Source organism: Cyphomyrmex costatus, unplaced genomic scaffold (assembly GCF_001594065.2).
Source record: "Cyphomyrmex costatus isolate MS0001 unplaced genomic scaffold, Ccosl1.0 scaffold298, whole genome shotgun sequence".
Lineage (NCBI taxonomy): Eukaryota > Metazoa > Arthropoda > Insecta > Hymenoptera > Formicidae > Cyphomyrmex > Cyphomyrmex costatus.
Genome location: NW_017277103.1, coordinates 101516 through 125110, shown reverse-complemented (window position 1 = coordinate 125110; position 23595 = coordinate 101516). Strand labels below are relative to the sequence as shown.

The 23595-nt window shown below is 30.9% G+C and overlaps 4 protein-coding genes across 4 annotated transcripts in view; all 4 read right to left on the bottom strand.

Moving 5' to 3' along the window:
* The window catches only part of mask (multiple ankyrin repeats single KH domain), a 41285-nt gene extending 40318 nt beyond the window's left edge, over positions 1–967 (bottom strand). The window contains exon 1 of the mRNA XM_018541666.1: positions 454–967. Coding sequence (XP_018397168.1) covers positions 454–729 — 276 coding nt within the window. The 5' untranslated portion in view covers positions 730–967. The remainder of the gene's footprint in view (positions 1–453) is intronic.
* Positions 968–3706: 2739 nt separating this feature from the next.
* beta-PheRS (phenylalanine--tRNA ligase beta subunit) lies at positions 3707–12176 on the bottom strand. Its single transcript, XM_018541661.1, has 13 exons — positions 11952–12176; positions 11683–11797; positions 9905–9960; positions 9665–9822; positions 9520–9589; positions 9166–9432; positions 6114–6293; positions 5760–5935; positions 5469–5673; positions 5306–5386; positions 4394–4486; positions 3969–4248; positions 3707–3878 (listed from the first exon to the last, which is right to left on the bottom strand). The coding sequence occupies exons 2-13, from the start codon at positions 11738–11740 to the stop codon at positions 3727–3729; spliced, it is 1776 nt and encodes a 591-aa protein (XP_018397163.1). The 5' UTR covers positions 11741–11797; positions 11952–12176; the 3' UTR covers positions 3707–3726.
* An 848-nt stretch (positions 12177–13024) lies between these two features.
* On the bottom strand, positions 13025–15013 carry cni (protein cornichon). Its single transcript, XM_018541664.1, has 4 exons — positions 14905–15013; positions 14658–14726; positions 14164–14420; positions 13025–13314 (listed from the first exon to the last, which is right to left on the bottom strand). Exons 1-4 carry the CDS (start codon positions 14983–14985, stop codon positions 13290–13292), a joined length of 432 nt encoding a protein of 143 aa, XP_018397166.1. The 5' UTR covers positions 14986–15013; the 3' UTR covers positions 13025–13289.
* Positions 15014–16731: 1718 nt separating this feature from the next.
* On the bottom strand, positions 16732–18522 carry spict (magnesium transporter spict). The gene is made up of 4 exons (XM_018541663.1): positions 18260–18522; positions 17949–18071; positions 17713–17855; positions 16732–17609 (listed from the first exon to the last, which is right to left on the bottom strand). The coding sequence occupies exons 1-4, from the start codon at positions 18390–18392 to the stop codon at positions 16872–16874; spliced, it is 1137 nt and encodes a 378-aa protein (XP_018397165.1). The 5' UTR covers positions 18393–18522; the 3' UTR covers positions 16732–16871.
* Positions 18523–23595: the final 5073 nt, after the last annotated feature.

Sequence of the window (23595 nt, the reverse complement as noted above, 5' to 3'; positions counted from 1 at the left end):
GTTTCGTCGCGTTGGAGAGAAAAGAAAAAAAAAAAAAAGAAACAAGAAGAAATCCGTCTCAGGACTTTTACGCTCGTTCCTGAAAACGCGCGATACGCGCATACGGGGTATGCGCGCGTAATTCACGAGCGTAGTCCACACAGTCTTCCCTCCCCCCTCCCCTCCCTCACTCTCTCTCTCTCGCTCGTTCTCGCTCTTCCTTTCTCGTTCCACCTGAGAACCACCGTCTCTCTCTCACTCTCTCTCTCTCTCTTCGCCTTTTCTCTCTCCCTCTCACGCCCTGCGTTCGCCGTGCGGACACACGGGATACTCGGAATAAAATCTTATCGCGTTACGCAGGTATACGAAACCCTCTGTTCGCCTATAGGCTAAACGGAGGATCTCGCGCTCGAGACGAACGGTCGCGGGGGGTTTTTTTTTTTTTTTTTTTTTCCTTTCTTTCTTTTCTTTTACCTCGGAAACGCTGTCCTCCTCGCTCTCCGACGAATCTGTCATAAAGCGCGGCTGCAGCTCGGAGAAGGTCTCGGTCTCCGACTTCGTGGGGCTCGAGTTCGAGGACTGGGGAGTCGACGACGTTTTCCCGGGATCGTGGTGAACGCTCGCCGACGATGGTAGGGCCGTCGTCGTCGTCGTCGTCGCTGCCGCCGTCGCCGCTGCTGCTGGCTGCGAGGCTGGCTTCTCGAAGCTTTTCTGGCTATCCGAGGTCGTTCCTTGTGCTACATTCTGCATCTTTACCCCCCCAGATAAATCATATGACACACAGTTACCCCGCCGATGTAGCCGCGTCGCGGTGAAGCACACACCGTACACTCGATACCCCGCCGCGACGTTGCGACAAATCGAATATTCAGGACACGAAGCTCTCGAGAGGCCGAACGGTCGTTCGTCATTCACGTAAGCTAATACCCGCCATTTTCACTATGGCCGACACAACGGCGAGGCAGGTCTCTTCCAATGTTACCCACTTCTCGCCTCTCTCGCTCGCGTTTCGTAGCTCCTCGCGGTTGGCTGCGCCGCGGAGTCGCAGTGATAGCGTATCCGTTTCGTCGCGCGCGGCGCCCCGCTTAAGCGATTCTGATGTTTCACGTTCCGCGGCGTTCGCGGCGACACACTGCCACCAACTGCCACGCGACTCGCGCCACGCGCACGCGCGTGGCGCGTAATTTCAATCTTACTTCCCTCAGTGTCGCTCCAAAATTAGACTACGCATTAAAGATTGAGATTCAAGAGTGAAAATTAAAATTTGACCAATGTGAGGATAAAGGAATTTTAGCTCCTATTATTTTGATTGGCCAAATTTCAATCTTCAATCTCAATCTTCAATGCGTAGTCTGATTCCGACCTAATGCCAAAATCAAATTACGCATTAAAGATTGAGATTAAAGATTGAAAATTAATATTTGACCAATGTGAGGATAAAGGAATTTTAGCTCCTATTATTTTGATTGGCCAAATTTCAATCTTCAATCTCAATCTTCAATGCGTAGTCTGATTCCGACCTAATGCCAAAATCAAATTACGCATTAAAGATTGAGATTAAAGATTGAAAATTAATATTTGACCAATGTGAGGATAAAGGAATTTTAGCTCCTATTATTTTGATTGGCCAAATTTCAATCTTCAATCTCAATCTTCAATGCGTAGTCTGATTCCGACCTAATGCCAAAATCAGACTACGCATTAAAGATTGAAATTGAAAGATTGAAATTTGACCAACGAGAATAAAGGAATTTCAGCTTGTATTATTTTGATTGGTCGAATCTCAATCTTTCAATCTTCAATCTCAATCTTCTATGCGTAGTCTGATTCCGATCTAATGCCAAAACAAAATCAGACTACGCATTAAAGATTGAGATTAAAGATTGAAAATTAATATTTGACCAACGAGGATAAAGGAATTTTAGCTCCTATTATTTTGATTGGCCAAATTTCAATCTTCAATCTCAATCTTCAATGCGTAGTCTGATTCCGACCTAATGCCAAAATCAGACTACGCATTAAAGATTGAAATTGAAAGATTGAAATTTGACCAACGAGAATAAAGGAATTTCAGCTTGTATTATTTTGATTGGTCGAATCTCAATCTTTCAATCTTCAATCTCAATCTTCTATGCGTAGTCTGATTCCGATCTAATGCCAAAACAAAATCAGATTACGCATTAAAGATTGAAATTGAAAGATTGAAATTTGACCAACGAGAATAAAGGAATTCAGCTTGTATCATTTTGATTGGTCAAATTTCAATCTTTCAATCTTCAATCTCAATCTTCTATGCGTAGTCTGATTCCGATCTAATGCCAAAACAAAATCAGATTACGCATTAAAGATTGAAATTGAAAGATTGAAATTTGACCAACGAGAATAAAGGAATTCAGCTTGTATCATTTTGATTGGTCGAATCTCAGTCTTTCAATCTTCAATCTCAATTTTTAATGCGCAGTCTGATTCTGGCCTAAGATAGAAAGTTTGTAAGAAAATATCCATTCGTGATAACGAAAGAACGTCCTGCTAGTTGTTGGTAACTTTTCATTAATAAAAGAAAAACAGAAATTAATTGCTGTATACTTTAAGCTACACACAAACTAATATTTCAACATTTAAATAAAAAAAAAATAAAAAAAAAAGAGATAACGTATCACTAGATAGCGTCATAGATTGTAACTGATTTCAAGTAAACGCAAAAGAAATAATCTATGATGTTTTGAAAAAAATATTTTACAAAATTTAATTTACAAATATAAGTACTAACGCAAAAGAAATAATCTATCTATGATGTTTTGAAAAAAATATTTTACAAAATTTAATTTACAAATATAAGTACTAACGCAAAAGAAATAATCTATCTTTGATGTTTTGAAAAAAATATTTTACAAAATTTAATTTACAAATATAAGTATTAAGTTCGGCGCGCAATTTTGGGGGGACTATATATATATATTAATAGAACGTTATTTCCTACTTTGGAGAAATATTGCGAAGAATATTACTACGTCGACTCGCCATCAGAGGTCTATCGATATTCGCAAATTCTCGCAAGTGCTAAGACACGCGTATATCTCTTTATATAGAATCTCGATTTAAATACCTTACCAAGGCGTATAAGGTAGGCTTCCACTACAATGCCTTACTGACGAATCCAGTAGTGGAAGTCGGGACGAAACGCCAAAAATTACGTGATATTCTTCGCAATATATATTAGAATGAATTATCAGATTTGGATTACAAATTGTAATTTGACTCTTATTCGCCCTACTTAACGTGTTAATTATTATTAAATAAAAGAGTCCTTCAAATCTTGAATTCATAAGTACTAAGATAACGCTTGTTATTTTACAAAAACGACAAAATTAAGATATTGAATTTCGGTATTACAATTAAGCAAGTGATGTAAAAAAAATTGTGAAATTATTACAATAAAGTTTGTCAACTGTTTACATCGATTGCTTAATTATAATACCGAAATTCAATATCTTAATTTTGTCGTTAATTTACAAAGATAATTTTTTGTATTATTAAATATACGGAAAGATTAATCTAACGATCACATAGCTAAAACTGTTCGATCGTATAATAAATATATTTTATATTTTATTTGTAAAATCACTTTTACAAGATAGACAAGTTTTAGCATGAGCTTTTAGCATAAGCTTCTGTAGCACGAGAAACATGAATTCCACTTATGATGAAAGCTCCATTTTAACTTTGCACATTATTTATTTTCTCTCATTACAAAAACAGTTCAATGTTTATTTCCATCGCGGAACACGGAATATTTAAATCAAACTTCGAAAGTACATCGGGATGTAAGACTCCCATTTTTCCTATCACTTCACCATAACAGACAATTTCGGCGCATCGTTGAGGGAAGAACATCGGGTCTGCAAAATACACATGATGAATTCTTCTGTCGTTTTTGTTTTCTCAAACAGAGGAGAGGAGAGAAGGTTGGAAAAGCATGCATCACATACCATCAGCTGCACGTAGATAGTATCCACTTTTATCTTTGTTAGCGTTCCAGGGTATCTCTAATAGTAACAGAACTCTATCTACTAGACCATGAATTATCTCAAAACCAGCCGACTTATTAGCGTATACCGCGCACAGACGGCGATTGTTGCGCGCACCAACTTCCGCTGTGTCGTCTCGTAACACAACGTCGGAAACTTCGAACAATTTGTGAGGCAGAGGCATCCTTTTATTCGCCGATACCGTTTTAAGCAGCCCCGGTAAAAGTGAGGTACGCGCAACCTGCACAACAAAATATACAGTCATCAAAAGCTGCTATTACAAACACATTTTAATGGAAACTGTAGTTAAGAACAGAACCGCTCTCAGGTCTGATTATATATACTTCCCGCTGTTTCAATGGAAGCTTAATGTATATTTCGTTTACCTGAAACTCCAAAGTTTTTGGATTGGATATATGAACTACTGGTACATCCTCTATTTTGTATCCTAATTTGTCCGCTACATCTTCACGTGAACACTATAAAATAATCGATCGTAAATTAGGGTGCATTGAAAGTTGCAAGCAGTGTTTTCCGTTATCTAGATAAGATTATCTAGATAATCATCTAGATGAAGAAGTGGTTTTACCTTATCTTTATCTAGATTATTGAGAACATATACTATCTTTATCTTATCTTAGATTAAAAAAAGTTGTCTTTTTCAATTTATCTAAGATTGTGGAAGAGTACTGTAAGAAATTTTTATGTAAACAACCTCCAGTAGTAGTAGTGATGAAGATTTTTTTCGGCGATATAGACAAAAAATTGGGCAGTTTGACACCAGTCATTCAAAGCGACATTGAAGTATTTTCATATTTAGAAAACAAATCAAAAGAATTAAATATTCCGAATTTATATCCACACATTAAACAAATTTTTTAAAACTATAATACATCATTGCCATCATCAGCGCTAGTAGAATGTCTTTTTAGTTGCGGATAACAAATATTAATTCCATGTAGAAACCGTTTATTAGATGATATATTCGAAAAACTTTTATTTAAAAAAGATAAAGATTTATAAAATATTTATGAAATATTTATAAAAATAATGAATATATTTTTTGTATCCTAAATCGTTTTACTACCAAATAATTACTTAAAAACAAAATTATCTAGATAAAAATTTTTTCAATCTCATCTTTTATCTAGATTAATATAAAATGAATTATCTGCATCTAATCTAAAATACATTTTTGTGTAATTTATCTTATCTATATCTAGATAATTTTGAATTATCTAAGCGCAACGCTGGTTGCAAGATATTTTGAAGCGTAAACAAACTTTTTCGAAACATACCAATGAAAAAGTCAGTGCTTCGGTGAATCCTGCTTGGGCCAATTCTACCCGTATTTGATCGGTAAGTTTGTTGAGCGGAAACTGTAATTCACATATGTATACATAAATACACAAGTTGTACATCAATGCATAGAGAATCATATTCCAATCATAGGACATTTACTTCTGCCGCGATTGTCGATATATTCGGTATAGTTTTTTCTATCTCGTTATATCCGTAAGCGATAGCGATGTCTTCATAAATATCGCAAGGATGTATCACATCGTGTCTTGTCGGTGGAATTTCTACCATTAATGTATCCGTATCTTTTATCTCCGATTTTAGAGACATTTTTGACAGTAAGTCTGCGACTTGATCTGGAGTCTGTCTAGAAAGGGAATGTTTTCAAATAATACAACATGTAGTTTACGCCTGCAATCATTATTTACACCGTGGGAAGGTTTAATTACGTACTTGATACCAATGTAACTGATCGCTTTATTGCAGTTAATTTCCTCCGTTCGATATTTTAATTCTGGATAATAGAAAGTTCGATTATCGGGATACACTACTTCCACAATTTCTGCTGTATATTTTGTATCGCAATACTGACTGAAAGCACAGACTATCGTGTCCAACACTATCTTTGCCTGCGGATAATGTGTAATAACTTGTAACAATTCGAAATAGAATTGTGCATGTAACACTTCATACATCAATAATATTAATTTATCTTATATTTTTGAATTATTAGTTCTATGTAAATACTGCTTGCAAATAGAAATATACAGAGCATTTATACAACGTATAAATGTACATACATATTACCTTTGTAAGATCAGTTGCTGTGCACTCAATAAAAATATTTTTCGTATCAAGTGTGATCTTCGAATGATCTCCATTGATAATAGGAGGGAGAGATAAAACAACTCCATTACTATCGTACACCACGGGATAAACAGGACTGTCTTTTATGATGGGCAAATATTGTTTAAGCTGAGCATGTGTCTGTAAACGTTAAAAATATATTACAACAAATATAGGTATCAAGTTCCTTTCTTTATACGTAAAATTATTCATGGAATCAACAAGTATACATAAGATAAGAATAATACACATTGAAAAGGGACATTTCAAAAGTTAAATAAATTACAACGTCTAAGTTATGCAGACATAAGCATACAATATATTAATCTAAAGTCCCTTAACATATTTAAAATTACTTAAACCTTAAATTACTTAAAATCTAATTAAACATACTTAAAGTAACCAGTTTCGGCTCCTGGATTGAGCCCTTTTCAGACATTGGATTATCGCTCGAGTATTACAAGAGCGATTTACTTACTCAGGCCCATTGGACGAGCTACAGATAGGGCCATATGAGCCGATGGGTCTAAGGGCCACCGCAAAAGCTTTTCCGCGTTACGTTGCGTTAAGGGGTAAAACCACTCTAGGGCACGAAAACTAAGCCTAACTTTATGAATTTCTTTTCGGGAACGTAACGAAAGAAATAAAAAAATGTATTTTAGAGATCTTCGTTGTACATCCCAGTATCTGAGAATGGATTGAAATTGATTAAAATGGATTCAGATTTTCAGAAATACGGATTCATGAATGTTAAAATGAATCCATTTCAATCCGAATACATTTCTATTCATTTATAGGAATCGCATGGAGCATATCTGTATACCTTTTCAATCTAAAAATAATATTAGTTTTTTCAGTGCGTTTGTGACCATAGTGAATACTGTACAATTCAAAATTTTGAATAGAAAACGCTTATCAATCCAGGTGCATCCAATTGAATCCAAAAAAAAGTTTTCGCTGTTTAAAATACGAATTCGAATAGACAAAATGTCCAATCCATTTTAATCCATTCTCGGATGCTGGGATACATTGAAGTGTAAAAAAATATTTTCTTATAGTAATTTTGATACAAAATTGGCGGCAATCTACAGCTCTGCAATGGTAACGTTTTCTCATGAACGATAACTCCAACAATTTTTAATCTAGAACAAAAAACCAAAATTTTTTTAAATCTACATTCCATAAAGCTAGAGAAAGAACATACGGAATTGCAATATATCGTTTTTTGAAAAAATGGTACGAATTTGAAATAAATGTTAAATTTAAAGGGTAAAAAATAGGCGAAAAATTGTTTATATAAAAAAAGTATGCACCATAAAAAAAAAAATCCGTACGTCTTTCTCTAGAGAATGCAATTTTGAAACTACAGTTAAAATTTCAAGTAAATCGGTCAAGATTTGTGGAAGTTATATATTTCCGGCCAGCTTGGAAAAAAGTGATTTAAAGTGATTTCGAGAAAAATGCATTTAAAGTTTTATTTAAAAAAAATTAAGATAATCAACATGTGAATAAATCCAAAAGAAATAATAAAAATGTCAATTTGAGCCAACACAAGTTATCAGCGTGTATTTTTTATATGTATATATAAAATCTTTATTCACAATGAACAATTAAAACGTATACGATTCGACCCTCGTTCAGGTTCTCTTCAGTACAAAAAAATATCAATTAAATATAAATCATGAAGTGTGAAAAGATCTTACAATTAGTGATAATATCCAAAAAGAAAATCAAATCTTGTGATCAACAATTCATAGGTTTACTAAAAAGTTAGAATAAATTTACAGAGAGAAATTTTTAAAGAAAATTTCTTTAATAAGACATATGATAAATTGACTTACATGATTGTCAAGATTAGACTATTGTCATTGTAGTACTTGTGCCAGCTCCATTACACCGCTCAGTTTATCATGTAGTTGCAATTATGAATAAATTAATATGTAATTATATTATACGAGTAATTGAAATCAAAATTTATGGTTCACTTACGTGGAATTTAAAAGGAAGTTAAAGTTTTATGTAACACAATCAGCGATAGAAATATTTACCTTTAATCTGCGATGCCTGCATCATACAATAGGCCTTCCTCGTTCTTTCCTTCCTAATCCTTCTTAGCTCGATTTTAGAGATGATCGAGTCGCACGTAACTAATTCTTTTGTTATTTTTAGGACCCTTTCGCAAAAACTACAAATCTTATCAAAAAGTACAGCGCTTTAAACTTCCAGACACTTAGGAATTTTTCTTCGCTATAAGACCTTTTGTACCTTATTTCTAAGATCTTGAAGCATCATTTAAGAAAACAAAGATTTTTTGAAAATATTTTAGAGTGCCTTTACCCCTTAAGTATTGACCGAAGCTTAAATTCATACCTAATCTTAAACTTTATATTCAATCTACTGATAAAAAAATACAATCATTATTATTTTATGTTATGTTACATTTTTTGTTTGTGCGTTGATTAAAGTTTAAAATTATGTGCGAATTTAAGTTTCGCTCAATAGTGAATGCAACACAATGCGTTACAGAAAAGCTTGTACGGCCTATTTCATAAAAAATTTAGACTCACTGAATGTACAAATTACAAGATAACAAGGTGACATAAAATATAACACACAAAAACTTCCATGAGACAGACAAGTATATAAAAATCATTGAAAAATCGTAAAAAGATCATAAAGTAAATTTATATTAAAAATTTATGTATTATACGTTTCTTTTGATGTCAAAAGGATACTCTTTTCACATTAAACAATGATAATATTATTGACAATCTTGCTCAGAAAAGTTCTTATCTTAGTAAATTATTATCATAAAATAAAAAATTATTATAATACAGCTATTATAATTAAATAAAAAGCTATAATTCTTACAATTCTTTACCTATAATATAATAAGTATAATTTTGTTTTGTTTCTGATTGTGTGTACGTATAACTATGTGTTTAACTATGCGTGGGCCGGTGTGATATAAAACTCAGGCCAAAAAAATCTCCCAATCCGACTTTGTACTTACTGCATATAATTGCATGATTTCTTCTCCCGTGTATTCTCTATCTTGATAAAGCGGTTTGAAATGTATCTTTGATGGTGATTTGGCATCATATAGAAATGGGCCTTTAACTGTATCCAAATCGTGAGTGCCAATAGAAACTAGACTACGTTTTCTTCCTATATTCTGATGCAGTTTATCTTGAAGATCGATAAAACTATTATAAGATTCTTGTGTCAAAGTAACGTCTCTTAAAATTGCGGCAACTATATGTCCTCTTACTTTTAAGCACTAAAGAATAATGAGATGGACAGTTTAGTACTGAATAAGATGTGTAACATAAAAAAAATTCTTTTCATAGATATTATATAATACTACCTCTGGGCTCATCACAATCCTTTCCATTTTTATATTTGGTTTTATTGCTTTGTAACGTGGTATGGGTATCCTGTGTATCGAGGAAAATAAAACATGTATGAAATTTTTTTACCTGAATTTAAAAAGCATGCAGTGTAATATTTACTTGTTCAAAAATATAAGCAATCCAGTGGTTAGACTCTCCAAGCACAAAAGATCATATCTGTTAGCAGGTATATCGATTTTGTAGATAATCTCTTCAGAGGCATCTATTGTACCTTGGTCAAAGCCATATTCCTTTGCTAACATTTGTTTCTCCGTTGTCTGTGTTTACAAAAGATCAAGTAGGTAATTATTGTAAAGTACAATACAAAATACGCAAATTATTTGATAGTTCAACACTTACCACTTCATCTAGCTCTAAACCAAATTCGAAGCATAATGCTTGGAACTCATCTTCGGCTAAACCAAGGTTTAAAATTAAGAGATTAAAATGTTTATAATACATAAACTAACTTTACTGACACTACGATAACGCATCAGTAAAAAATATGTAAGGAAAGGCTCCTATTACGAGTATACTGAGTTTACTTTCAGTAAATGCTAGAAGTTTGTAAGCAGAATTTAAAAAAATAACAGATCATTTTGAAGAGAATTTAATAAGCTTTAAGATAGCGTTATGTAAAATTTAATTCAAATTTTATTTTATTTTCTAATTAAAGAAATATAAAAGGCGAACAAATCGCAAAGTCAAAAAATTGTGCTCCTAATATGAGATACCCCGAGAAATCGATAATAAAGCACAAAGTACATCAGTATTAGAATTAAAAATACTTTACTTGATGTTTCTAAAATACAAACGAGTACAATCTGTGCGCGTAAATTGATGCATGTGATGCATTGTACTCTGGATTTGTCTTCAGTAATTGGAACGAAGTATTGCAGAAACAGAACCTCAATGTTCATTCCGGTTATTCTTTTTATTATTGTACAATAACATTTATACTTTAGCATCGATTTTCACTTGGATACAGAAGTATAGATTATTTCATATTAGAAGTATCTCATATCACGAGTATCACGTCTTACAATTTTACGATCATCAAATCTAACTTCTTCAATTAAACAATTCAACATATTCCGTATTTTTCTATCAGTACGATCTTACTCTATTACTACATGAAGAATTTATTACCAAATAATCTACTTATTAAATAATAAACAAAGATTAAAGGCTTATCTCAATGAAACTCGAAAACATTCAAATTCTAAAATTTTATTTCACAATTACTGTAGGCATGATCTAACAATGAATTTTTCACTAAATAGTTTTCCATCCAAGAGCAATAATTTCATGGTAGAATCAACAGGTAGCATTTATTAGTTTAGCAGAAACGCCGCTATCTCATATTAGCGCCTTTCCTTATTTATAATTCAGAGTTGGGTAGTAACTAGTTAAAACGTTAAGTTAAAAAAAAGTTAAAAAATTAATAACTTTTAACTTAACTTAGTTAATTTTAAATGCATTAAATTTTAACTTAACTAAGTTATTTTTAAACGTTAACTTTTTAACTTTTTTTTAAGTTAAAACATTTTTTTATCTTTTTTAAATATCTTAGAAAAATCATAAGATATAATAAGACTAAGGCCAGAATCCATAGTCCGAACATAGTCTAAATCTCAAGGAATGTCTTAAGATGCTAATACGGCTCTCTGATTGGTTCATGCACTAGTTTAATATTTTTATTGATAGTTTATTTTTAACTTAAAATGTAGTCACTCTTGTATCTTTTCTATGTGATGGCTGTTTTTTTAAAGTTATATAACTTATATAGTTATATCGTTATGTGTTATATACTTATATCACACATGTAAATAAAAAAATAAAAAATTTAATTTACTTAATAATCTATATTGTAGTTATTTAATCTCATTTTAAGAAAAATTAGGACATTTTGATCTAAAAAATAATTTTTTCCGAAATTAACTTTTTTTTCAACTTGAGTTAATTCAATATTGACTTAACTTACGTTAAATTAATTTTTTATTCCTGTAACTTTTAACTTAACTTTATTAATTTTGTAAAGCCATTAACTTTAACTTTATTCAGTTAAAAAAAAACATTAACTTACCCAACCCTAATATATATATATATATATATATGTGTGTGTGTATATAACTTACAATATGTTTTGCCTAATGCTTCAAATAGTAAATCACGTTTTATTCCAATAGTTGGCATCTTTGTACTAGGTAAAGGTGCAATGGAGGGCAATCCTCAGGCTTCTAATCAAGTAACCTGTCATATAGAACTTTTAGGTTAGGTAATATTACCAAAACATATTTCCATCAAATTTATTCTAAAATTAGTATGTCTTTTTTTTTTATTTGACTTAATAATCCTGTTTATAAGAAACAAACTATTTTAATCGCATGGAGAAATTGTCACATACACCGGAACGTTGGAATTGTTGGAAATGCGAAGTGAAGAGGTAAAATCTGCGTAGGTTTACTTTACAGCAATAATAGACACGTGAGAGAAATATTTATCTTAGAGGTTTATTCATTGGCTAACATCTCTCGTCTACGTTTTTATTTTCTCCCGAGGAGAACGTTTATTGATGAGAATATTTACCTCGCGAAAAATGTAAGAAAAATTATAATACCGATTCTGCAGTCTTGTCATTGCAGGTTGTAGGTTATGTTTGCGCGGGATCCACTGCGCCGCTTTAGAGCTTTTTTGAATTTAAATGAATGTACATGAAATATATAAATATATACATATATATATTCGTAAAAATGACAGTTTATTACATAAAAACATTATAACACAAAAATTATAACGCAACTTATAAAGTATAGAGTTTGTACACAGTCATATATTATTTATTTCATTTTTATTAACAACCGCAGTTATACTTTTATATTATAGTATAGGTAGAACTTAATTGAAACATATTATGATACATGAAAGAACAGAAGAGAACGCTTTACATACAAAGGTATCAAAAGCTATTAAATCTATCGCCGTGAAATTAAGTTTATAACCAATGCACAGTTATTTTTGTATCAATGTTTGTTTGTTCGGAAATATTCAGCTTTGTATGCCTGACAAGAGCACAAATAATACTTGATTCGATTCATAATGTGTCTAATCTTTATTTATACCTATAAATATCTTGCTCGAAGTATACATCAGGAGATACGCGTAGTATCTTGGCGCTAAGAATGCAGCAGAAAAAGCAGTTTTGCAACTGTTGTAAAATTCTTTGATATGATTGGTCTTGCCCTAACTTCCTCGCTGAATCTAAATGTATAAGTCAATTGGCTGCGTTCAGCAGAAAAAGCAGCTTTGCAACTGTTGTAAAATTCTTGAATATGATTGGCTTATACATTTAGATCTAATGAGGAAGTAAGGGCAAGACCAATCATATTAAAGAATTTTGCAACAGTTGCAAAGCTGGTTCCTCTGCTGAACGCAGCCAATCGTATTCAAGAATTTTACAACAGCTGTATTTTCTGCTGAATGGAGCCATTGGATGTACTTCAGAAAAATGTCTAATGTATTTTAGATCATACATATACATGTGTGTGTTGTGTGTACAGATTATAAAGACCTTTACCTAAATGGTAGACAGATGTCAAAGAATCTTCCTCGGTAATACTTGTTACAAAACTCCCATTATTACAAGTTGGTTGAAAATAACTTGTACTTCAGCGTAAGCAACCACTGTACCAAACAATTGCAGAAAAAAATAGAAAACTTTTGCAGATCTTGACGGTCACTCGTTTTAATTGATCAATGAGCTGATCATTCTGGAACACAAATTATACATATTAGAACCAGGGTTGAGTAGTAACTAGTTAAAACGTTAAAAGTTAAAAAAAAAAAAGTTAAAAAGTTAATAACTTTTAACTTAACTTAGTTAATTTTAAATGCATTAAATTTTAACTTAACTAAATTACTTTTAAACGTTAACTTTTTAACTTTTTTTTTTAAGTTAAAAAATTGTTTTATCTCTTTTAAATATCTTAGAAAAATAATAAGATATAATAGGACTAAGGCCGGAATCCATAATCCGAACATAGTCTAAATCTCAAGATGTTTTAAGATGCTAATACGGCTTTCTGATTGGTTCATGCTCTAGTTTAATACTTTTATTGATAGTTTATTTTTAACTTAAAATGTAATTTTAAAAAATGTAATCACTCTTGTATCTTTTAAAGTTATATAACTTATATAGTTATATCACATGTGAATAAAAAAATAAAGTTTAATTTACTTAATAATCTATATTGTAGTTATTTAATCTCATTTTAAGAAAAATTAGGATCTACAACATTTTGATCTAAAAAATAATTTTTTTCGAAATTAACTTTTCTTTCAACTGGAGTTAATTCAATATTGACTTAACTTACGTTAAGTTAATTTTTTATTCCTTCAATTTTTAACTTAACTTTATTAATTTTGTAAAGCCATTAACTTTAACTTTATTCAGTTAAAAAAAAAAAGAAACATTAACTTACCCAATCCTGATTAGAACAAGATTAGAGTTATATTAAATAAAGTTCATAGATTGATGCAAGATGTTTGTGTGTGTGTGTGTGTGTGTGTGTGTGTGTGTGTGTGCGTAAGAGAGAGAGAGAGAAAGAGAGCGCACTTACCCATACAGATAATAAAAAAATGACAAAAGGTAAAACGCTAGTTTAATCCATCCTTCTCTATGGTACATGGACAAGTCATAGGCATTCATTATGCTCGTAGGATCATATAGGCCCGATTCTGTCATCAAAGGCCTGTTCATGTATCGCCATACATGATAAGCTATGAGCGGGATGTTGATAAACAGCGAAAAGTATTGCTCGCTAATCAAAAATAAAAGATTGATCACAATGTGCAGTATATACTCTGGTAGAACGAGCTGAAATCAAGATGTGCAACGATTAAAGAATCATCGACGTTTCGGTAAACAAAACATTAGCACACTACAGTAATAATTTGCCAGCAGCATTTATACAGAATAATTGGCATCGACTGCATCTACGTTAAATCCAAGAAAATCTGCCAAATGTCTTTTTTTTTTTTTTGATAAATTTAAATATCTATAGCACTGTATTATTTTATAGTGTCATCCAATACACATTTATTCATGTCTTACCGGATTTAAGTTGTTACATTGATCGATCGGATTTTTGTATCCAGTCTTCAACTCGTCAAATGTGATTACCTGAAAAGTTTAATAAAAATCATTAATTACAGACATATATTAATACATTATCGCGATACGTATAAATGTTATTCGTCGTTAAGGTTATATCACAATTATATATCGGTGTATTTCGCGGCTTCTCGCTACCGTGAATCACCGTGAATTACCGCACGAACGTCTCTTATGTGACACGTACGTGAAATATCGCGAAAAATATTAGAAACGCGTCACCGATTAAAGCCACAATGTACGAAAATGCGGCTAGATTAAACGCCATTCTGCACGTAGGTGAATTGCGACGTATGGACCAGTGATCAGTGTGGATGAGTATGGACAAAGCCACCGGCGAATCGCATTCCAGATATCAAGTTGATCACGTGACAAGCTCGCATTTATCTGCTACGAAAATATGTAAAAATACGCGACTACTTTTTATTCGCATTCTGTCGTTATCGATTAATCATTTCATAACGGTTTTTTTCTTTTTCCTTGTGTTTACATCTTTGTTAGATCAGCCAATTTCTTATCTGAGCTACTTATAATGTCTATTTTGTGTTACAAATTTCAATTTATTGATAAAATGTTTCTATAGAAACGTAAAATTTTGCCGACAAAATATGATGATAGATTAACTGCGAAAATCGAATAAAATGTATATATAGTGTTTTCCGTTATCTAGATAATCATCTAGATGAAGAAATGGCTTTATCTTATCTTTATCTAGATTATTAAGAATATATATACTATCTTTATGTCGACTTTATCTTATCTTAGATTTTAAAAAATGTTATCTTTTTCAATTTATCTAAGATTGTAGAAGAGTATTGTAAGAAATTTTTATGTAAACGATCAACCTCCAGTAGTAGTAGTGATGAAGATTTTTTTCGCGATATAGACAAAAAAATTGGGTAGTTTGACACCAGTCATTCAAAGCGACATTGAAGTATTTTCATATTTAGAAAACAAATCAAAAGAATTAGATATTCTGAATTTGTATCCACACATTAAACAAATTTTTTTTAAATATAATACATCATTGCCATCATCAGCGCTAATAGAACGACTTTTTAGTTGCGGATAACAATTAAATATTAATTACATGTAGAAACCGTTTATTAGATGATATATTCGAAAAACTTTTATTTAAAAAAGATAAAGATGTATAAAATATTTATAAAAATAATGAATATATTTTTTGTATCCTAAATCGCGTTTTACTATCAAATAGTCACTTAAAAACAAAATCATCTTATATAAAAATTATCTAGATAAAAATTTTTTAAACTTCATCTTTTATCTAGATTAATATGAAATGAATTATCTGCATCTTATCTAAAATACATTTTTGTGTCATTTATCTTATCTATATCTAGATAATTCTGAATTATCTAAGCACAACACTGTGTATATGTATATTATTTTCCAAATATTTAAATGCAATGACACATAATTTTATTAAGAGATTCTGTTATATTTCTGTTTGATTCTCTTGATTTTTCAACTAGTGGAATATGATCACAATTTGGATGCCAATTGATGTCAATCAGTTGTAACGTTCTACTTAAATCTACTGGCAACTATATAATTGTGCTGCTAACATTTTATTTACTGAGAATTTTTCCAAAGAGGGTTTTTTTAAATTTATAAACTATTTTTTTTATTTTTTTTTTAGGAATAGGAGGTAAGGATATCATATATTGTATGTGTGGATTTTGAGACATGCTCAAAATATTCTATTGCTTTTGACAGCAACATATAAAGCGTATTTACAGTTCAGTTGTGAATAAAATTCAGAAAAACAAAAGGACTCTTTTTTTTTTTTTTTTATACAAAATAATAAACACAGAAATGGCATTGTAAGAGTCAAATAATTAAGAGCGATATTCTAAACAACAATTAAACCATATATTTTAAATTTTAGCTATTGTGACAAAACTTAAAACTAACTTATGATACAACATTAAATGACAGAGATATATTACATTATATTACATTACATTATATTACTAGTTTCGACCGCAAATTCTGGTCCTCTTCAGTTGTGAATAATATTACAATAAATAATCGATGAATAAATTCTTTTCTCTTAAGGCTACCTTTCGATTTTACTGTACAAATTTAAAAATGGAGCAAATTACATACATTTCTATAAAAATAATTTTCTCAAACAGTCCTAGTAAGATCTGAACTCACATAAGTATGATTAAGCAAGTGTTGAGATTCCACTCTATTAGTGTTTGCTGCCTCTTGATTGTTCCATCTTGAATTATAACTCGAAAGCATTTCCCTTTTGGGCCTCAACATGTGCCTGATATTACCATAATGTATATCCATTTCTTTAAAAGTGTTCAATAAGAATATGGCAATTATAACTATGAGAAAACCGCAAGAGGCTCCTAAAATATTTTCTATGCTCATCTTCGTCCATTCCCTGAACAAAATCGCGGATGCTATTATCACTAGAGTTGTAAAGAAGACGTAATAGACTGGCGTCACGATAGACGTCTCGAACAAATCCAGTAATTTATTCAGATAATTCATCTGTATCGTGATACAGAGAATAACACTAAATATAAAAACCCACGTCAACCAATTGGCAAACGCGTTATTCTCACCAGAGATAGTCTCCTTCAATGCCAAGCCCAAGCCTTTGCAACTCATGACGGTCAAAGAGCCAACAGACGAGCACAAACAAATATACACCATGATATTTTGCTTGCCATATGTTGGACCAAAGTAAAATATGATTGACAAGGTAGACATTACTACGATTAAAACGTATAACATATAACTCGGTTCTCTTATTTTAATAATCAGTTCACTTAGACTGCTGACCTCCTCTTCTTTCGGTGAATGTAATACTATTATCGTGGAACCTAAAATACATAAGAAACAACCCATCTAGAAAAGAAAAAAAAACATGATAAATTGCAGTATTTATATAGGGAATATATACTATTATTTTCAACATTAACGTTTCTGCCTATACAAATGTTTTCCACACCTTTCCCAATAGATTTAGTTTTTCATTAAGATATCTAGATGCTAATACTGCTGATACTAGAACGCTTAAAGCACCCAATGGTGTTACAAGCGATGCTGGTGCAAATGCATACGCAACAAAGTTTGCTGCTTCTCCTATGCCCACTGTAACATTTATTTTGAATTTCGTTTTGAGTTTTTACGTGAATGTTGTAAAAAATTGTGTCTAGAACATCTTTTGCAATTAATTATACATACTAGATAAGAGACCAGTCCACCATATCCATTCTTTTAAATAGCCAAAACCACCAGACGATGCACGCAGTCCACCATACTTTTGGAGTTGGATTAAAGCCTTCTTTTTTATGATAAAACTGGCACCTAAATTAGAAAATATAATATAATAACACAAAGAAATAATTAATTTTTGTACATTTTTAAAATATTTTCGGCTGTTTTTTTATGAAAACAAAGCAAAATTAAATAATAATGCTGGTAGAGATTAAATGTAAAATATTACATTTTGATATAAAATTCTGAATTATAATACAATATATTACATCACTAACCTATAAAAATACTAGAAGCAATTGCTAGTCCTAAACCAATGTAAAAGTTTGTCATATCGTAATGTATATCATTGCTCGTCATTTCTGGAACAGAACTCATGTCGCACTCTATCAAATCGATATTGATTCCCATTCAGTTGTACAGATTTTCATTTTTAACCGATTACATTCGGTAATATGCATCAAAATGACTACAAAATTGTTCACAATTTTACATACTGTAAGAAAAGTATCCCAACTTCTGAGAAATCATACGAAAAATATCCTATGAGAAATTGTAAAATATTTCATCAAGGATGAGCGTAAAGGCCGCAGCACACACTTTTGCATAAAGGCGTCATTTCACGCAGCAACAAGACAGTGCTTAGAGCATATATACATGGAGAGGGAATAGCCAATTCAAAGTGTGTCCAAGATCTGTGCGAGTGAGATGGATATAAGTTCCTAATCGTCTTCTGTGCGCATGTGTTAAAATTATCAAATGCTACGCTCAAGTAGTGACCCTCTAATAAGAGTCTGGACACGTGAAGTCCGCCATTATTCGTCGAAATTGTGCGAGAGAGAAAAAATCATGCTATCTCATTCTAGTGGCGCTGTAAGTTGTAGCTGATTGTAGCTCTACAAACTTCATAGTTTCTGTTTCTGTTTCGTCTCGCCTCATGCATCATATCATTTTTAAGACCAAGACCATTAATATTCGAAGAAGAAGAAGAATCATTATGATTAATATTATTATATTATTATATTATATTATTATATTATATATTATTATTATATTATATTATTTTATTATTATATTATTATTATATTATTATTATATTATTATTATTATTATTATTTATTATTATTATTATTATTAATATTATTATATTATTATGATTAATATTATTATTTATATTATTTTTATTATGCGTTAAAGGAATATATGTTACATTTTTGTTATATGTTAAATATAATAATTACAAAAACATTTTTATTAAATATAAATACTGTATATCTAATATACATAAATAATATGAAATATACATGAAATATTTTTTTCTGCATAAATATACTACTTTATTTATTCCCTATTGGTGCTACCTAAGTATTTTTTGTTAAAAATTTTAAAGCATTAATTGTATTATTTGTATTTAAATTTAATTTTTATTAAAGTTCTTAATCTTGTAATATTTTTATAAATTTTATATATTCTTAATATATTAATTTTTATATTTTCAATATATTTATAATACTTACTTAATTGTTGTTTTTATTTTATGAAAGACATATTGCAACGTTTTTTTTACATAAAAGTTTTTATAGAAAATATTTAATAATGTTAATATAAGTTAAATAATAATAAAAATAAAAATTGTAATTGATTCTACTTTAATTTTTACGAATTTATTAATTTTTACAATTTATAAATTTAAAGAAATTTACGGGAATGGATGATAAATGTCGGACCAATCACAAACCGGGGAGAAGGTGGCCAGACTCTTATTAGAGGGTCACTACGCTCAAGAAGACTAGAACCAGGGAGTCGATTGCATATTTTGAAAAGAGGTGAAAATTTCAAAAGTGAGTAAATTCACTAGAATATTTATAATTTCATTGGTCAACACCTAGTAAATTTGCTCACTTTTGTAATTTTCACCTCATTTCAAGATACACAATCGATGCCCAGGGCAGCGATCATGTAATTTCCAGTGGAACTTTTCACTTTTCACTTTTCACTTAGTGATTTCACGCGAACTTTTCCACGAATATAGTGCGATTATATAACTAATGAGCGGAAAGTGAAATTACCAAAAATGAGAGATAACCTTATTTACCTTGTAAATCACTGATAGATAGTAAATAAAACAAATAAACAAATAAAGCAATAACAATGAATGTTACAAGTAAACAAAAGGAAATGTATATATTATGATGAATAACGTGATAATAGTGAAATGTAAATGTTTACCATTTATACTTATAAAAATCTATATAATCTTAGAAATATCATTAATAAAAAAAAAAGATTGTTTTAAAGAATTGTTTTAAAGACAATCAAAATAATGTCAATTTGACGTCATATTGATATTATTTTGATTGTTTTGTTCTCCTTGGATGATAACTTTAGAAACTAGAAACGTTTCTTGCATCTCAATGTTCTAGTTACTTCGAGTCTGTCAAATATCGGTAGTGGGGGTAGGCCAAAAAGTGACGGCGGATAACTTCCCCCACTCTTGCGCTTCATTAGTCCTCTCTGTCGCTCTGATAGTCGTTTTCAATTCGTGACTGCGCATGTCAAACAAACCTTGTTTCTGTTTAATTGAATTTTGGACTCAAGAAGACTAAAAATCATACATATTTCAATATATGTTATTCCAACGACGACGGAAATATTAATAATATTCTGTAAATAAAAAAAAATTACTGTAATCATACTCCAAAATTTGTATACAATACAGAATTTACCTATAAACAAGTTATTTAATATACAGTATAATTTCTTTTTACAACTTAATTCTGTTTAAGATGGTTTAAGATTTTTTTCTTTTTTAAGTGTGTCCCTCGGATGAGGGGAAAATAAAGCGTCTCTAGCCCTAACCTTTTTGGGCTATATAACGCAAAGAAGACTTCTTGATAACCAGTGTTGTGCATAGATGATTTTAAAATTAGCTAGATAAAGATAAGATGAAAATTTGGAAATTTATCTTAGATAAGATAAAGATGATTACATTTAAATTAATCTAGATAATATAAATTTATCTGACAATTCATCTAAAAAATTTCAGATAATTTTTTATTTTTAAAACTATTTATAAATTAAGAATCAGTTTTTTCTCAAAATAATTAAAAAATCACGGTGGTCCTCGATTGAATTCAACCCTGACTTTCCTGCACCTCTGATTTTCCTTCTGGAATTGGTTTTGGAACATTTCAGGACCATTTTGCAATAAATATTAAAATCGAAGAGTGAGCACTTTTTTTTAAATCGAGTTTTTAAGTTTTAATCCATAGTTTCAATATAATCATTTCAAGCGTACATGTGGAAGGTAATTAAGTACTGAACGAAATGTAATTATTGTATATATTTTCTTCGAATTAAATATATATGTAACAAATAGCAAATAGTTAATTGAAACTAAAATATAAAATGAAGAACTTATTACTATACTTATATATTTATGAACGCATATAACACGTAACCGCGCGATTGTTTACGTACAAAACAAAACATACACACACACACACCACCACACCCATCCACACATACTCACACATACACATACAGGCACACGCACAAACGCATGTAAATATATAATTTTAAAAAATATGCAAAATAATTAAAATTCGTTCACATTGAAACATAAAAACTCGATTTAAAAAAAAGTGCTCACTCTTCGATTTTAATATTTATTGCAAAATGGTCCTGAAATGTTCCAAAACCAATTCCAGAAGGAAAATCAGAGGTGCAGGAAAGTCAGGGTTGAATTCAATCGAGGACCACCGTGAAATATTAAATTTTACAATTTTAATATGTAGATAATACTTCGTTTGTCTCTTACAATGTCTCTCACAATTTTCAAAAAAATAATGAAGAACACATAAAAATTCTATACAGTCCTTTTCCTCTATATTAGTTGCATGAAAGCAAGCATGTCATAATCATTACGGTTATGAATAATAGTGTATCTTATAATATTAATAATAACATTCTTTTAAATATAGTGAAAGACACAGGTCAAAAACTTTTTTCGATTTCGGATTAGTGTCATCCATGAATCGAGCATCGCGCACTACGATAAAACATCAACGAAGTGAGAAGTAGGAACAGTAGAGCGTGAATACCGACACGATACATTTCGATTTCGAGCAAAAAAAACACCGACTTTGGGCAGCTCTGGGTTAATCAATCAGAATTAAGTGTCCTAGTGCAGGAATAAAAAGATCATTTGAGAGCAATGTGAATGATTATATATGCTATATTAGATGCACTCACTCTCTTCCTGAGGCTGAAAATTTTTCTGTAAACATTAACTGCATAGAAGAAAAAATTATAATATTTTCACATTTTTAGCAATGTAAAATATGAACCAAAGTATCTAAACATTATTCTAGATAAAGATGATACTTTTTTTCATCTAAAATGCAGATAAAGATAATTAATATTTTTATTATCTAGATAAAGATGAGATGGCATCAAAATTTCATCTAGATAATTTTATCCAGATAAGATCGAACACTGTTGATAACGCAAAGGTTAAGAACAAGACTTCTTGGTTATAACCGACGTGCGCATGCGCAAACTTTCATTCAATGTGCAATGCCACTGCCATGAAGGAAGATATAAGGAGACTCCATTCAGTCTCGCCAGTCTACAAAACATGGACCCATTTTAGGTTTCGAGTTCAGTTTCCGATTCTTGACACTCGCAGCGCTCGTGAATTTAGTAGTGCTGCGCATAATGAGTGCGAGTAAGAGAAATGATCATTTCTCTTACTCGCACTCATCAGAATCGGAAACTGAACTCGAAACCTAAAATGGGTCCACTTTTATTTTACGGAGTGGAGTCTCCTTATATCTTACTTCCTGGCCACTGCGCATTGAATGAATAACCGCGGACGTTTATTGACCTACTCCCACCACGCTAGTTTACTCTCCTGGTTCTAGTCTTCTTGGTTGCGAGCGAGTGTCGCGCAGCATCGGGTAAAAATAAGAACAATGACTAGTAAGTATGTGAGTGATTTATTCTCTCTTTACGGCATGTGAAATTCGAAATTGTGCGAATATATATATATATAGGTGCATTTAACACAAAAAGAAACAAAAAAAATGCGAAAAATTCTTTTACTATATCGTTACCAAGTAGTTTCTGAAATGAGTAATTATAAGAATTAATAAGTGAATAATCGGGTTTACTTTATTATCCTGCATTGTCCTTTTAGTTCTATAAAGCACATTTTACACAGGATATTATCCTTGTTTAACTGTTGATGAATATAAGAAGGATATATTATGTGCATTATACTTTTTACGATATTATGTAAATTCATATTCGAGCAGTCTGAGTTCCAAAAAAAATTGACATTTTAAATCATATCATCTTTTTATCCATGACATTTTATACCACCATGTTTTATTTGTTATATTTAGATTTGGATAGAGAAAAGAAAGTAAACTATTTTAAAATTCAATCCTTAAAATCTTACAACTTCCAATTGTAATCAATCGTTAATTTAATAAACCTTACGAATTACCTGTTCATAAATACAAAAATTGTAAAATTTTATACAATTACTGAAATTTAAAATTTTTGTACACATTTTAAAAGTCCCTAAAGAGATAACTCATTTCATTTA

Bases quoted from the DNA above. Each gene is read 5' to 3' on its own strand.
- spict (XM_018541663.1), bottom strand. From the start codon at position 18,392: ATGGGAATCAATATCGATTTGATAGAGTGCGACATGAGTTCTGTTCCA. The intron at 18,072-18,259 runs GTTAGTGATGTA...TTTCTAATTTAG, and splicing joins TGCTTCTAGTATTTTTATAG to GTGCCAGTTTTATCATAAAA. The intron at 17,610-17,712 runs GTGTGGAAAACA...TTTCTTTTCTAG, and splicing joins AACTAAATCTATTGGGAAAG to ATGGGTTGTTTCTTATGTAT.
- beta-PheRS (XM_018541661.1), bottom strand. From the start codon at position 11,740: ATGCCAACTATTGGAATAAAACGTGATTTACTATTTGAAGCATTAGGC. The intron at 9,961-11,682 runs GTAAGTTATATA...ACCTTGGTTTAG, and splicing joins AGCATTAGGCAAAACATATT to CCGAAGATGAGTTCCAAGCA. The intron at 6,294-9,165 runs GTAAGTACAAAG...TAACGTTTACAG, and splicing joins AAATCATGCAATTATATGCA to ACACATGCTCAGCTTAAACA.
- cni (XM_018541664.1), bottom strand. From the start codon at position 14,985: ATGGCGTTTAATCTAGCCGCATTTTCGTACATTGTGGCTTTAATCGGT. The intron at 14,421-14,657 runs GTAAGACATGAA...TCTTGATTTCAG, and splicing joins AATGTAACAACTTAAATCCG to CTCGTTCTACCAGAGTATAT. The intron at 13,315-14,163 runs GTAAGTGCGCTC...TTTGTGTTCCAG, and splicing joins TTTTTTTATTATCTGTATGG to AATGATCAGCTCATTGATCA.